Source organism: Antechinus flavipes, chromosome 2 (genome assembly GCF_016432865.1).
Source record: "Antechinus flavipes isolate AdamAnt ecotype Samford, QLD, Australia chromosome 2, AdamAnt_v2, whole genome shotgun sequence".
NCBI classification, from domain to species: domain Eukaryota; kingdom Metazoa; phylum Chordata; class Mammalia; order Dasyuromorphia; family Dasyuridae; genus Antechinus; species Antechinus flavipes.
In genome coordinates this window covers 514461236-514475350 of record NC_067399.1, presented here as the reverse complement: position 1 = coordinate 514475350, position 14115 = coordinate 514461236, and the positions used below count along the sequence as shown (strand labels likewise).

Genomic DNA, 14115 nt, shown 5'->3' with positions numbered 1-14115 from the left:
ATCTCTGGGTTCACATGAGGTCCAGCTCTCATGAACCTGATTCAATTCTTAGAATTCTCAGCATCTACTGCTATATCTCACATCCCTACCCAAGTATATTCCTGAGTACATCTTAATTTGACTCAATTTTTTGCCCAATCAGGATTCCTCTGTGAACACTGGAATTTGGTTTTTGTTTCTCTAAAGCTAAGGGATTTTTAACCTGGGATCCAAGAACTTGTTTTCTTACTTTTTATATATTCGATAACTATATTTCAACATAATTGACTTCCTTTAAGATATTATACATTTTGTCTTATACATCTAAAAACATTATTTTGATGGAAGGATCCATGACAAAAAAAAAGTTCCTGAGAACCTAAACAATACTTTAAACTTCATACTCTTTGATGCCCTATCCTCACCCTAAGTACTTCATGTTACAAATGCTTGGAGAACCAAACAACTCTTCCTTTCTGTGAACCTCCACCTCTTTCAGCTATCCACTGAAAGTTTTTTTTTTTTTTTTTTTCCCTTTCTAGCCTATCCACCTCCTCTCCAGGGTTTCTGATGTCTCCAGTCAGTAGAAAGCTTCATTTCCCTTATTTTTTCTGTGTCTCAATCTAATGCCATTTCTCGCTTGCATGTGTTGCGTCTGTACAGGTATTGCATGGTTGGATCAGATTCTCTCCAGGGAAATCTCTCTGTAACCTCCCTTTTCTCTCTTCCTTTGTACACACACACACACACACACACACACACACACACACACACACACACACACACATCTTCTTTAGGAGGGATTTCTCATTTAAAGGTGAAACCTAAAGGCATAGTTGTGAGCTTTCTCAGCAATGGGATATCAATTCTTTATTCCTCATAGTCATGAATGTCAGAAAAAAAGAGAATGCTACAATAAGGACTCAAGAGAGACCTCTTCTAGAAAATTCATATATTTACTAAGACACACAAGAAAAAAAAGGAGTATGCTTCTCATGAGATACATTTTAACAATACATTTTTTACCATCCCTGGACAAGAGCCCTTTATACTTATATTTTATTGGTCCAAAAATCTAAATCTGTTTTTAAACCAGTTATTTACTATCCAAAGTGAACAAAGTTTGCTCTCTCTGTATCTCTCTCTAGATACTTGTATGCCATTGTTTTTTCTTCCCATATCTGTTACTCTCTGTAAGTATTTAAAGTATAAATAATTTTTCTCTCACCAGATTTACAGCTCTCTAGACATATATATTATTTTCTGTTTTTTTGTTGATCTCCTCCCTCTTTTACCAACACACACACACACACACACACACGTCTTCCAGGAAAAAACCGCCTCTATATTCAGAACTTACCCAACTTACTGGGAATAAGACAGACTCGGGCCCAAGATTTGACACCTTTAATTTATGAAGTCTGGGACCTGAGGGATTAACCAGACCCAACCCTTTCCCCAACTTGTCTCTCTTTTCCTTCGCTTCCCACCCAACCACCAGCGTCAGTCTGCCGGCTTCGGTCCAGTGGCAACCCGGGTCTTGCTGCGGGAGAGCTGGCTGAAGACCCACTGGAGATTCTGTGGGCTTGGTGGCCCCGGGGGGACTCTGTCCCCCTGCTGATTTCTCTCGGGCAGGGGAGTTCCTGGAAATCCAGCAGGTTTCGGAAGCTTTTAGGAACTGCAGGATTCATGGGAGAAACCAGAACTTTGGGGTTGGGTCCTACTGGGGTTCTCCTAGAGAAAAGGTAGCACAGAGAGCATGAGGACTCGGGCTAAGCCCTCCCTCCGTACCGCTTCTCCTCAGGGGCCAGCGAGAGGACGACGGCTCTGGGCTGGACCCACTCACCCTGGGGAGGGCTGGGCGCCATCTCTGCCTGGTAGATCTTGAAGGCATCGTAGACAAAGACGAAAACAACGATAACTCCGAAAACCTGGGGAGGGCGGAGGGGGCACAAACGGCACTTTGTGAGTTAGAGGATGGAGGCGGACAGGGAGGGAGGAGACTGAGGGGCACCCCACCTCACACTGCCCGGCCCCTTCCCCAGACAACCAGGGCTCAGGCTGTCCGCCCGCGAGGCGCTCTGGGGAGGGCCGCGGCAAGGGGGCTGCGCAGGGGGCTGCGGAGCACTCACGAAGGCGGCGATGGCGGGTCCCTCCCGAGAGGCTACGGCCGCGAAGGACACGACGAGGAGGATGACCACGGCGCTGACGCAGCGGAGGAAGTCCTGGCGGGGCGAGGATGAAGAGTCAAGGGAGGACCGATGCTGAGGAAGCTAGGGCCCCACCCGTGACGGGTGGGAGAGTGGGGAGGCTGAGGGAAGAGAATTCAGAGAGGAACGCCCACCTCGCCCCCAGCTCGCGGCCTTGCGCACCTGCCTTGCAACAGGGCTTGAAACTGGAAAGACCCCCTTACCCGGAAGTGTAACACCCCCTCCCCCACCCCCGTTGGCAGGCTAGAACAAGAAGGCGTGAGGGCAAATTGCCCACGGGAAGCTTCGGACCTGTGGTGCTGGGCCTTCCTGAGAAGCCTGAGAGTCAGACTGGGCGCCCGGGCTTAGAGGTGGGATGGCGGGTCAGAAAACAAACGAGAGGATGGAACGTTGGGAAAGGGAGGGGAAGAAGGGCTTCAAGGACTCAGATTAGCTTCCAAATCTGCCCACTCCCCCACTGTTTCCTTGGAAGTCACTTTCTCCTGCGGGCCTCAGTCTCCCTATTTATAAATATATTTATGTTCCCTACTTATAAAAGTCTATGATCGAATGACTCAGCCGCAACAGACGTGGACGAGCTCGGTTGTTTTTGAGTCACCTAAGAACTTTTTCTGTCTTTCTAAAAAAGATTCCCCAAGGCCCCGAACTGAGAAGTTAAAGAGGGGGAGGCAGAGGGAGAGGGCGGCCCGGCCGGGAGCACCAAGGGAAGAAGGGAGGGCAGAGCCCCGAGCCCGGGAACTTCTCACCAAGCAGGGCCAGTTGAGGCGCTGGAAGCGCAGGTAGTAGTGGGTGGCGTAGAGGAAGATGAAGGCCAGCGTGATGAGGAACTCAAGCAGGGGCGCCGCCATGTAGGCCGAGACGGAGGCAGCAAAGCACATGGCCATGATGAAGGTCAGAGCCTGCGGGCAGAAGCGTCCTGAGCCTGCAGCAGCGGGCTCCCCGCGCCGGGAATGGCCAGAACCTGCCGCCTCCCCAGCCATCCCCAGCTGGCTCCAGCAGCGGGGCCCAACCTGATAAGAATTACCGGAGCGATAACCCAAATAAAAAGGACAGTTTTAAAAAAGCCAAATTCTGTGTAATTATAACGACCAATGTTGGCCCTGAGAAAAGACAAGAAATGCTCCTTTCTCCTTCCCTTGGAGAGGTAGGGGAGCCATGGTTGCGGAATGCCATATACGCAGCCGACCCGATTGCGTTCAGTTTTGTCTGATTGTTTTTCTATATTATAAAAGGCTTTCCAGAAAGGGATACAAGCAGGATAGTGCTACAACTACCATGTCAAATTCGATACAGACTCTGCCCCCCGCCCCCCACCCCCGCATTTGGGGCTAAGTGACTTTCCCAGGGTCACACAGCCAGGAAGTGTTAAGTGTCTGAGGGCAAATTTGAACTCAGGTCCTCCTGACTTCAAGGCTGGGGCTCTATCCTCTGCGCCCCTAGCTGCCTGGATACAAACTTTTTTTAAAGATACATTTAACAGGAATTTTCAGTGCCAAAAAAAAATCCTCTTCTGTTCTTTGCGTTAGGAAAATATTTGTCTTTGTTGGTGTTTGTCAAACTCATAATAATAAAAAATAAAAAAAATTAAATGTTAATAATAGCTTTTTATTTTTAAAATACACAGCAAAGATAGTTTTCAACCTTTACCCCTGCAAAACCTTGTGTTCCGAATTTTTCTCTCCCCTTCTCTCGCCTCCCCTCCCTTAAACAGCAAGCAATCCAATATAGGTTAAACATGTGCAATTCTTCTAAACATATTAAAAGATTCGTGGGGGAGGGTTGCGGAGAGTAAATCTGTAAATGATTATAATGTAAACACAAAAGAATCAATAAAACTTTTTTAAAAAATAATGATGTCTCCCCTCTCTCTGTTACCACTCACTGACTCCCAGAAGATCAGGCAGAAACCAAGACAGCAGAATCTTTGTCTTCCCTTCCTACCCCTCCCACAGAGAGCTCCTGATGCCTCCAGGAGTACACAAACCCACAGATGAGCAAGATCAGACTGCTGTTTTAAGGGGGGAAAAGGAAGCTTGAACTAGACCCAGGAACATGGGCTCAAAATCTGGTTCTGCCAGAACTAAATAATCTCAAAAGCTCCTCAGAGCTTTAAATCTATGGAGCCTGACTGCCTTTCCCTGCCCTAAAACAAAGCCATTGCCACTGGCTTGCTCACTAATGCCTGATGTTACCTGGTTCAACACTCCAAGAATCTCTGATTTCATCCCTCCACCAATCAGATTAAAACTCCTCTATGTGTTGCAGATAATTCAAGGAGCTGCTATGACAAAAAAAAAAAGAAAGAAAGAAATCATCCCTGATGGTCAAACTTCTGGTAAGGAAGCTCCTCTGAAATGATAACCAACATACAGTCTGCCAGCTGGTCAAAACTTGTATTCCACCAGCAGAACCTTTGATCTAAGGTTAGTTATGCAAGTTAGGATTCCTATAGACTTCTTTTCTCCAGAGCAGTAACTAGGATGTTGATACTAAAATCTTGCATTAGGTGCAACATTGAAACAGGTTGCGATTATTTGTAATATTATTATTCAGCATCAGCAAAAACAAACGCAACCCACACACACACACAAAAAGCCTTGAATTCTGCACCAAATTTTTGAGAATAATTATATAAAATTGGAAGCTACCCGATAGCAATTTCCTCTTCCCAGCAGTTAGACCTCAGGCAAATTCTCTTTCATCCCTTTTCATTCTTTCCATTCTCCCCACCTCCCAATCTCAGATAATGGCCTCCCAACAGCAAGTTCAAGGTATCCCATGGATGTTGCCTCCCCCTCATTTGACTGAGGATGCCTGGATGTGTTTTTTTGGAAAAATTATAGTTAGAGTTCAAAGTCACTAAACCCACAGTAATCAATAAAATTTAAGGGGTAAGGATATGTGCCAATTGAATCTAATTTCTAAGACATCTATCTATCCTAACACACTTGTTTAGTTTTATATATTTTAATCTTACATTTTATATTGTTTTAACAGCTATAAAATTAAACTGCATAGTATCTTGCAAACAAGTTCTACTTTTCCCTCCTAAAATAATTATAATTTGAAAAAAATAATTATAATTTGACTATTAAAAAGTAACTTAATTTTTTACTAAAATGAAAAGACCTGTGAGACTGTAAGTAGACTTTGATTAGGGTGAGGAAAGAGAGCATGAGGACAATGAGTGCCTGAAGAAAAAGTGGGAAAGGAAATGGAAAAGAAGGCTGGGGGGACCAAAACCTTTCCATGCTTCACAGCTTTGTCTGGAATTAGGCTGGCATGAGAGATTTTTTTAAAGATCCTCCCCCAAAAAAGAATGTACTCTCCTGATCCTGCTTCAGTTTCTCCCATTCTCTTCTTATATAAAAAACAAAAACTTTCTTTATATCTAACTTCAATCCTTCTTGGTGCTGTTGAAACTCAGGGGAGGAGGAAGGGAGAGAGAGAGAGAGAGAGAGAGAGAGAGAGAGAGAGACAGAGAGAGAGAGAGAGAGAGAGAGAGAGAGAGAGAGAGACAGAGAGAGAGAGAGAGAGAGAGAGAGAGAGAGAGAGAGAGAGAGAGAGAGAGAGAGAGAGAGAAGGAGAGGGAGAGGCAAGAGAGTAGAACAAGGTGCCTGATGAGGGGCACTTGTGGGAGGCTGAGGAGAGGAATGCACAGGGTGGGCAGGAAGTAGACAGAAGAGTTAAGTGAAGTGAGTAAGTATGGGAGGGGACAGGTAAATCTGGAATGAGGACCCCCCACCTAGGAAAATAAGCAGAGTCCTAGGAAGAAGGGAGAAGGGGAAATTCAGGAAGGGAAGTGAAGAGGGGGGAAAGGTACGGTAAGGGACAGGGTAGGGCTGAGGGTTACCAGCTCGACTTCCAGAAGGATGCCCTTGGGGTTGGTGAGAAAGCTCTTGTCGATGGCAAAGCCCTGAAGCCCCGAAGCCGCCCTCTCCTCTGGAGGCTTGTCTCTGGCACTCAGCATCTCTGCAGAGGGACTGGGGGCTAGGCAGAGCAGTGATAGACCAGGGACAGCAGATGGAAAAGGCAAGGAGTCTTCACTCCTGGCCCCAGGAAGGAAACCGGAAATCTGGAATGGGGAAGGGGAAGGAGGGAATGAGAGGGTGAGGGGAGGAGGGAGATAGAAAGGGGGCAAGGAATAAATTGAGGGGAACAGATCACCAAAAGAATGAAGGTAGGAGAAAGGCTGGGCAGAGGCAGAGGCAGCTGGAAAGAGGAAGAGGAGGAGGAAGGGAAGGAGGAGGAGGAGGAAGCAGATGAAGTAGAGACTGGGTGGGAAAGGACAAATTGCTCAGGCCAGAAGGCTGCTCTCTGTCCCCTGAGCTGTGCCTGGAAGATGTTCTAGCAGTGCCAGGGAGCCGGGAGGAGGAGGAAGAGGAGGACCAGGTGGTGAAGGATCGGGGTGGAGAGAAGTGCTTAAGCCTTCCCCCTTCCCACAGCCAACCCCCGCCCCAAAGAGAAGGCAGAGAAGAGAGCCTCAGAGAAAGAAGTCTCGGGACCGGAGGGAAACCCAAACAGAGCTCTGGAACCAAGAGGAAAGGGCTGGGCGCTCCAAAGGCCCTGAACCCTGAGGACTTTTGTGTCATTGATTAGCGGAGTGACTTTCCCCGCTCCTTCACCATCCTTTCTCCTTCTTTCTCCTTCCCCACCATGGGGGAAGGAAGCTGGAGCCCAGCCCAGGCTATCCCCCAGGCCCGGGTTGTGGCCTGCCGGTGGGACCCAAGGACAAAGGGAGATTGTTGGGGGGTAAGGGATCAGCACTGGGGAACAAGGAGCCAGCTGTGCTCAGGGCTGGCGGTCTCAATGCGCCTCTGTCTCTCCTCCCGGCCTGGCCAGGGCCAGCCTGACCCCCACCCTGCATAAGTGGGGAGCGGGGAGGAGACAAAAGGAAGGGGAGGTATCTTAGGGGGGAGAGTTCTGCAGGCCCCAGAAAGGGAGATTGGGGGGAAGAAGAAACAAGACCCGAGAGAAGATGGGGACAAAAACGGGGGGCTGCCCTGTGGAATGTGGGGTGCGGATGGAGGGGAGGGAGAATCCTAAGCGCGGCTCGGGATGGAGGGGGGGATGGGGCTGCCAGGGAATTCCAAAAACAACACAGGTCACTTTCATTTCCAAAAATATTTATTTCAATAAACTCCTAAATGTTCTTCCAGAACTTTGTCTCAGAAATGACCAGATTCATTATTCTATAGCTTAACTAGTCAGCTCTCAAAGTGCTAGGTGCATAGTCAGGCACTTAATGGATGCTTATTGCTTTGGAGAAGAGACCAGGATACCTTGGGGTTGGGGGGGGGGAGTTGTGGGGGGGAACAGAGATTGAAATGGGCAGAACTGGTTTCCCGCAGGCTCCCCCTGCACAGGTGGCTGTGTCCAGGGTGTCAGGCGGGGCTTCCAGGACCCGGGCGCAGGGAGCATCTGCAGCGGCCCACCCAGGAAAAGCGCGGACCGCCCGAGAGCCCCACCCTCTTTCCATGGCACGTGCCCAGCAGCCCAGCCGGGTTTCCCCTGTTACCTGCTCCCATGAGTAGGTGAGTTTGGCAAAGGGAAGGAACAGAAGGCCCGGGCTCCTGGCCCTGGAGCAAGACGGCCGCGCCAATAACCAAATTATCTTCGCCTGCGCTCCAGGTTCCCAGGGGAGAACCCGACGCCCAGAAACGGGGCTCCCGCAGCGCCCCCCAGACCCCTGCCTGCGGCCTAGTCCGAGAGCCGAGGCAGGACGCAGACGCAGGCGAAGGAGACGGGGTAGGCCATCTTCTCCAGGTAGTAGCAGCCCCCGTCCGGCTGCTGGCCCGGAGGGTGACACGGGCGCCGGTAAAAGACGGTCTGGTTGCGCCAGAGCCGCACCGAGTTGCCTTGGAAGCCCTTGCGGCCTGTTTTCAGATCCATGCAGTGCCTGCACAGGCAGTAGGCGTGATACAGGTCCTGGGGAAGCCGGTTCTCGTCCCGGTCCAACCTGTTGGGACAGTGGCTGCCGTGAACCCCAGCGGAAAGAAGCCGGGGAGGGGGGCGGGACGTGAAGAGACAGGGGCGAGCTCGGAGACCGAGGGGTTAGGGTTAGACCCCAGAACGTTCATTTTTGTAAGATCCAAAGTATTCTGGATACAGCCCGTAAAAGGGCCTGTCCCTGCTCTGGTTTGCAGCCCACTGCAGGGAATTCTGGCTCCCAGATGGGTCTCTCTCGCCAAGCATCTCCTGCAAAGGCCCCTGAATCCCAAATGCAACGTGTTGAGGGATCTCCAGCTCGTTGTCTGTCTAGTGCCAGGGCTTGGAATTTTGTAGTGAGTGATCCTTCCAAAGAGTTATGAAATAAATAATGGATAGGCAACATGCTGAAAGGTAAAGAGCTTTGGGCTTAAAGTAAGATGACCTAGTGTTGAGACCTAACTGACAGCTCTGTGACCAGGACATGTCACTGAACCTTATTTCTTTATATGTAAAATGGGAATAATAATGTCTGCATTATCTACTTTACAAGATTGTTGCAAGACAAATACCCTAAAAATCATAAAGCACTATAGAAATTAAAATTATTATTGTAATTATTATTATAAAAATATGACGCCAATTGCCTCAGCAAAAAAAAAAAAAAGTGAATAATTGGAAGACCCATGCATGATTTTGGCCCGGCTCTTAGTTTCATGAAACCCCCAAACCTTTAGGGCTAGATCAGAGCTCCCTCTGGAGTTAGAGGAATTGGTATAGAGGATGGGAAGAGATTCATTCATTTATTCATCCATCTATGCATCCAACAAACTTTTACCATATGAAGGGGAGGGGAGGAAGTTAACCTGCCACTATGACATTTAACATTTGAGTGCTGGGGTTCTTAACCTCTTTTGTGTCATGGACCCATTTAGCAATCTGGAGAAGTCAAGGGACCTCTTCTTGGAATAATGCTCTTAAAGATATAAAATAAAATGCATAGGATTATAAAGGAACTCAGACATATTGAAAAATAGCTACTAAAGTATTTGTAAAAAAAAAAAAAAAAGTTCATGGCCTTTGGTTAAGAACCCTTGGTTCAAAAATATCAATAACTTACAATGTTGCATGTTATATTAATAAAAATATAGGGAGAAATAATGTTTCAATTAATGGTTTCATTCAATATTTCCCCCCTGTCTGCCCAATGCAGATCACAACTCCATTACAACTAAGCAGATGGTCATTGAGAGTTTCTGCATCTGAAAAATTCATCACCCTATGACCATGCTTGGTAAGAAGACTTTGCAAACAGCTAGACTGATCTTCAGGTAACAAATTAAGCATTTGAAAGATTTCCTGCTTGTGAAATCTACTAGATCTAACTAGATCCTGATACCACTAGAGTTGACAATCCATTGGCATAGCTCTGGAACTCAAGGTATGACATTATAAGGGATTGGAGCAGGACGTTATTGGAGGTAAAATAATACACAGAGATACAAGTTCCTTGTGGTTAACAAAAAAGGCCAGCAGACACTGTCCCAGATAACACCTCCGTCTCTGCCCCCATTCCTCACCACCCCCTTATAAACATGCATACGTAGGTTGTGTGCTTGTAGCATAGACATATAAGTGGGACATGGATAGTGGGTTTCAGCAAGGAGTCATCAGGGAGAGAAGGGAAGGGGAGGACAAGGGAGGTTCGAGACTTACACATAGCTCCAGGGAGAGATGGCCCTCGAATTGAGGGGCCCGTTCCTGCTGGCATGGCATTGGGAGGATGCAGGGACCTTGACATTTGGGAGATGCAAGTTGTGGGAGTCTTCAAAGGGAAGCGAGGGCACACTGTCCCACCTCAGTAGCTCCTCCAAAGGGTCCTGCTCCCTGTTGCAAGAGCACTTGTGATGATTACAATCCCTCTGGAACCTCGAATGCAGAGCCTGGGTCCCTACGACCATCACTAGCATTCCAGTTAACTGCAGAAATTTAAAAACAGGAAGGTTAAGTGAGAGGAAGGGTCCCCAAATCTCACCCTGGCTTGCAGCCGTCAAAACCATCCCTCCACTCCAGTTCCCAGACCCTCAAGATGCCCTCTTTTTCAGAGTCTGACTAACTCCTCCGGGGCTCCCAAGACCATTTTCCAGCTAAAATCATAGAATATTAAAGCCAGAAAGGACTTTAGAAATTATCTAATCCAATCCCCTAATTTTGGGGAATCCAAAGCCTCAGAAGAGTCTTGCAATCAGTAACACATAGTAAAGTCAGACCCAAATCTCCTGACTCCAAGTCCAGAATTCCTTCCCTGAAGCCACAATCTCCCCCAAAATGAGAGCTGCTCAGCTTCTCCCCAGCCTCAGTTCATCTTCTGAAGCCTCCTGGCTTCAAAGGTGAGGCCTTGGTTACTCTTACCATCCCTTTCACTCACCCAATGCATGTCGGATGGAGCAAGATACTGGACCGAAAGGACTGGTCAGAATGAAGCGGATGCCCAGGGACTCCTGGTTTTATTAACCTCACCTAATTTGACATTCAAATTCAATATTTCCAGGGAGTGGCAATACTAATTAAGTAAAGTTGCTGAGGGCCTTGAATTATCTTTTTTATCTCTTCTAGTCCCTAGCAATAGAAGAAAGCAATGCTTTTTCCCCCCTTTTTTAAAAAATTTGTCTTTATTTTATTTTTAATTTACGGGACAAAACAAACATTTCCATAACATACTTTATGTTTTATTTGGGTTCAATTTAATTTAAAAAAAATCTAACAAAACAAAGTATAAGGGTTGTCTTGTTAAGGAGGTTTTAGGGGAATATGTTTCCCAACGATAGATGCCAGATGATCATTTGTCAGGATTGTTATAATTTGTAAGAAGGAATCTTTTCCTGAGGACCCTGAACTTGAGTTGTTTGTTTTATTAAAATTTTGATAACTGTATTTCAATATAATCATTTCCTTCATAATCCCACATATTTTATTTTTATGCATTTAAGAACATTATATTGAGAAGGAGCCTATAGGCTTTGAAAGATTGCCAAAGCTGTCCGTGACACCAAAAAGATTAAGAACTCCTGGCCCAGAGGGAATTCCTGTTCAGGTACAGGTTGGACCAGATATCATCAGCGAACTCTTCCATGACTCCACACCTTTCCTACCTTCAGGGGTATTGCATGAATCAAGTGAGATAATAAATGTGAAAGCTTTGGCTAAGGCCAGCAAAGGGAGGAGTAATAAACTGCTAATTTTCTGGTCACAGATTGCTCTGGGATCTAAGTAGTAACCTTTGCTTTTTAACTTTTCCAAGGAGGAAGGAACAGCCCTGGAAACTTGACCTTTAGAATCCACCATCGTGGGGATTTCCTCTGCCTGGCAAGTTCCTTTACCTGGAGACTCTAGCCCAGGACTCCGGTATCTCCTTAGGGGAACTCACTCCTTAAGAAACAAACGTTCCCACAGGGGAGGTGACATCAACAAATATTAGTATGTCCATAATATAGATAAAGTATATACAAGATAACTTGAGGAGGGAGAGCACTAGTAGCTGGGATAGAGGAGGAGAATCCAAACAAGACTTTTGTCTCCTCCTAACCTTCACAAACTGTTCCCTCCCATCCTATAAAGATCTTCATCTTGGAGTCAGTCCTGGGAAGGGTCTTCTTTAAGAGAAGCATTTTGTTGGTCAGAGCCTGTTGGATAAAATAGGGATGCTTTTTGTGCTTGGGTTAGACAAGGTGCTTCTGAAATCTCTAACAATCCCCAAATTCTGTGATTGTGTGATTCCTCATGAGAATCTTTGCCAAACTGGGAAATGGCGCTCTCTCCTCTCCCCATCCAACATCCACAGCTCTCACCTCCATCATCGTCTGTCTTCTCTGGCCCCCATCCCCTATTCACCATTTCTATCACTGCCACCCTAATCCAACGTACAATGGCTAAGCTATACATGCTTTTCCCATTGCACAAATAAGGAAATTGGAATGGGGTAAGAGGTTGGGCAGGTCATGGAATCCTGGATTCTTGGCTTCCTACCCCACCCTGAGGAAGAGAAAGATGGGTACTGGCCACCTGGGATTTGCCTGTCTCCCCTACCACCTCCACTTCCACTTTTGGGGGTGAAGAGTCTGTGGGTGTAGGGATAGGAAGGACAAAACCGTGGTGATAAGGGTTCCATGACTCACCAATGGAAAATCTCAGGGTCCCTTGCTGGGTCAGCCGGACCCCTTTCCCCTCCTTCTCCTCTACCCCCCAACATCTTCACTCCCCCCCAGATACTACTTTGGAGCAAAAGACTTTATAATAAGTAGAAACTCAGGACTTGAACTGCTCCTGAGAGGTCAGTCATCCAGGGCCACCTAAGAAGGGACCTACTAGGAGTAGGACAAAGAATGGGGGTGGGGAACGGGGCTCTGAGTCTTTTCCTGCCCTTGGGCCCTCCCTTCCCCAAATTAAAAAAAAAAAAAGAAAAAGTTGCATACCCATAGTGACCAGGAAAGTGTTTATAATCTTGTGGCTTAGCCTCATCAGGGAGAGATTTGCATGTGTTTTCCCTTAAAAAGAACTCCATCTTACTTTAAGTGTGTTACCATGGATCTTGGAAAATAAACAGTTGGCTCAGAAAGTTACCCCAAATTGCTGAGTAGGTTGGCCTGGGACAACAGTGTTTCCCCCAAACTTTGGGCAGAGTGGCTGTCAAGCAGAAGGACAGTGAGGTAAAGGAAAAACATCTGCAGCTACAAGATACTTTGGAGGAGTGAGCTGTGGGGGATGGGGCAACTGTGGAGTGGGAATTAAAATGGGGAGGGGAGGCTTAGAAAGGTGGCCTTAGGAAGAATTCTGTGTGATTGATAAAATTACCCCCCCCCATTTGGTAAGCATTTGTGACCTAGAGTAGAGTGTTGGTCTTAGAAATCACATGATTTGTACAAATTTCATTTCCAAAACCTACCAGCTGGGTGACTATTAACTATGTCACTTGACTTCTTGAAACCTCAGTTTTCTTATCTGTAAAATGGAGATAATATACTACTTCACTAGAATGTTATAAGGATTGAATGTGAACTATTAGTGCTGCTCTCAGTAAAATATCTGTCTCTTCCCCTTATTGTAGCAGATCTCAATAGGAAAGGGAGCAGAACACTTGCCTGGTACAAAGGAGCAATGTTCCTCCTTGAGTCATCGTAGACAGATCTGTCCCAGAAGGGGGAGATGGTTTCAGGGTGGTATGGTGGAAATTGAACTAGATTTGAAATGAGAAGACCCTAAAATTTGCTAGCTGGAAGTCACACAAAGCTGTGTGACTATGGGCAAGTCATTAGCCCCTCTGAATTTCAGCTTCCTCATCTATAAAAGGTAGGCGTAACAACACTGGCTGTGGCAGGAGCTGGTGGGGAGGCAGCTGTGCTTGAAGCTAGAAGGAATGAGCATCCTCCCTCTTTCCGCTCCTTATTGCCTTCCTGACTTTGGGCAAGTCTCCGGGTCTCAGTTTCCTCATCTAGACTATGAGATGGTTGGACGAGCCAATCTTTGAGGGTCCCCTAGAAATGGCCACATGACACAGCAAGATGGCCCAGTGGGTTTCATGTCTGACTCAGAATTAGGGAGGCCCAACTTCATATCCTGTTCTAACTCTAGTTGTGATCTTGAACAAATCATTTTACTTCTTTTAGTCTCATTTTCCTTATCAGTTCAAAGGAGATAATAATAGCGTCTCCTGCATAGGGTTATTAGGGATCAGGAGCAGACCTGTGATTTCATTGGTATATGATAAAGGGGCCCACACTCAAATAGGAAGGGGAGCCACTAATCCACTCATAAAGGCCACATAATTGGCTTAATCTTGTGAATTATTATCCATGTTTCATTGTGTCTTTATTTTGTTAAACATTTTCCAATTATGATTTAACATGTCATTTCCCAATCATGTTTAATCCATAAAATATTTCCCAGTTTCATTGAATCACACTGGGGAATGTGGTGGTCCTCGAGTGACCTGAATGTTTGA

The 14115-nt window shown here is 46.6% G+C and overlaps 2 protein-coding genes across 5 annotated transcripts; both read right to left on the bottom strand.

The window, feature by feature from the left end:
* Nucleotides 1-1364: 1364 nt before the first annotated feature.
* On the bottom strand, nt 1365-6930 carry CMTM5 (CKLF like MARVEL transmembrane domain containing 5). 4 transcript variants are annotated; one of them, XM_051980487.1, is made up of 5 exons: nt 6043-6923; nt 2936-3088; nt 2112-2204; nt 1826-1910; nt 1365-1713 (listed from the first exon to the last, which is right to left on the bottom strand). In XM_051980487.1, exons 1-5 carry the CDS (start codon nt 6157-6159, stop codon nt 1700-1702), a joined length of 462 nt encoding a protein of 153 aa, XP_051836447.1. In that variant the 5' UTR covers nt 6160-6923; the 3' UTR covers nt 1365-1699. The 4 variants fall into 4 exon arrangements, with proteins under 4 accessions (XP_051836447.1, XP_051836449.1, XP_051836448.1 ...); XM_051980489.1 differs by adding an exon at nt 4382-4470 and having other exon boundaries at nt 1365-1910; nt 6043-6141; XM_051980488.1 differs by adding an exon at nt 4382-4467 and having other exon boundaries at nt 1365-1910; nt 6043-6131.
* A 432-nt stretch (nt 6931-7362) lies between these two features.
* Nucleotides 7363-10083, bottom strand: IL25 (interleukin 25). Its single transcript, XM_051973942.1, has 2 exons — nt 9834-10083; nt 7363-8148 (listed from the first exon to the last, which is right to left on the bottom strand). Exons 1-2 carry the CDS (start codon nt 10076-10078, stop codon nt 7890-7892), a joined length of 504 nt encoding a protein of 167 aa, XP_051829902.1. The 5' UTR covers nt 10079-10083; the 3' UTR covers nt 7363-7889.
* Between the last annotated feature and the right edge of the window lie 4032 nt (nt 10084-14115).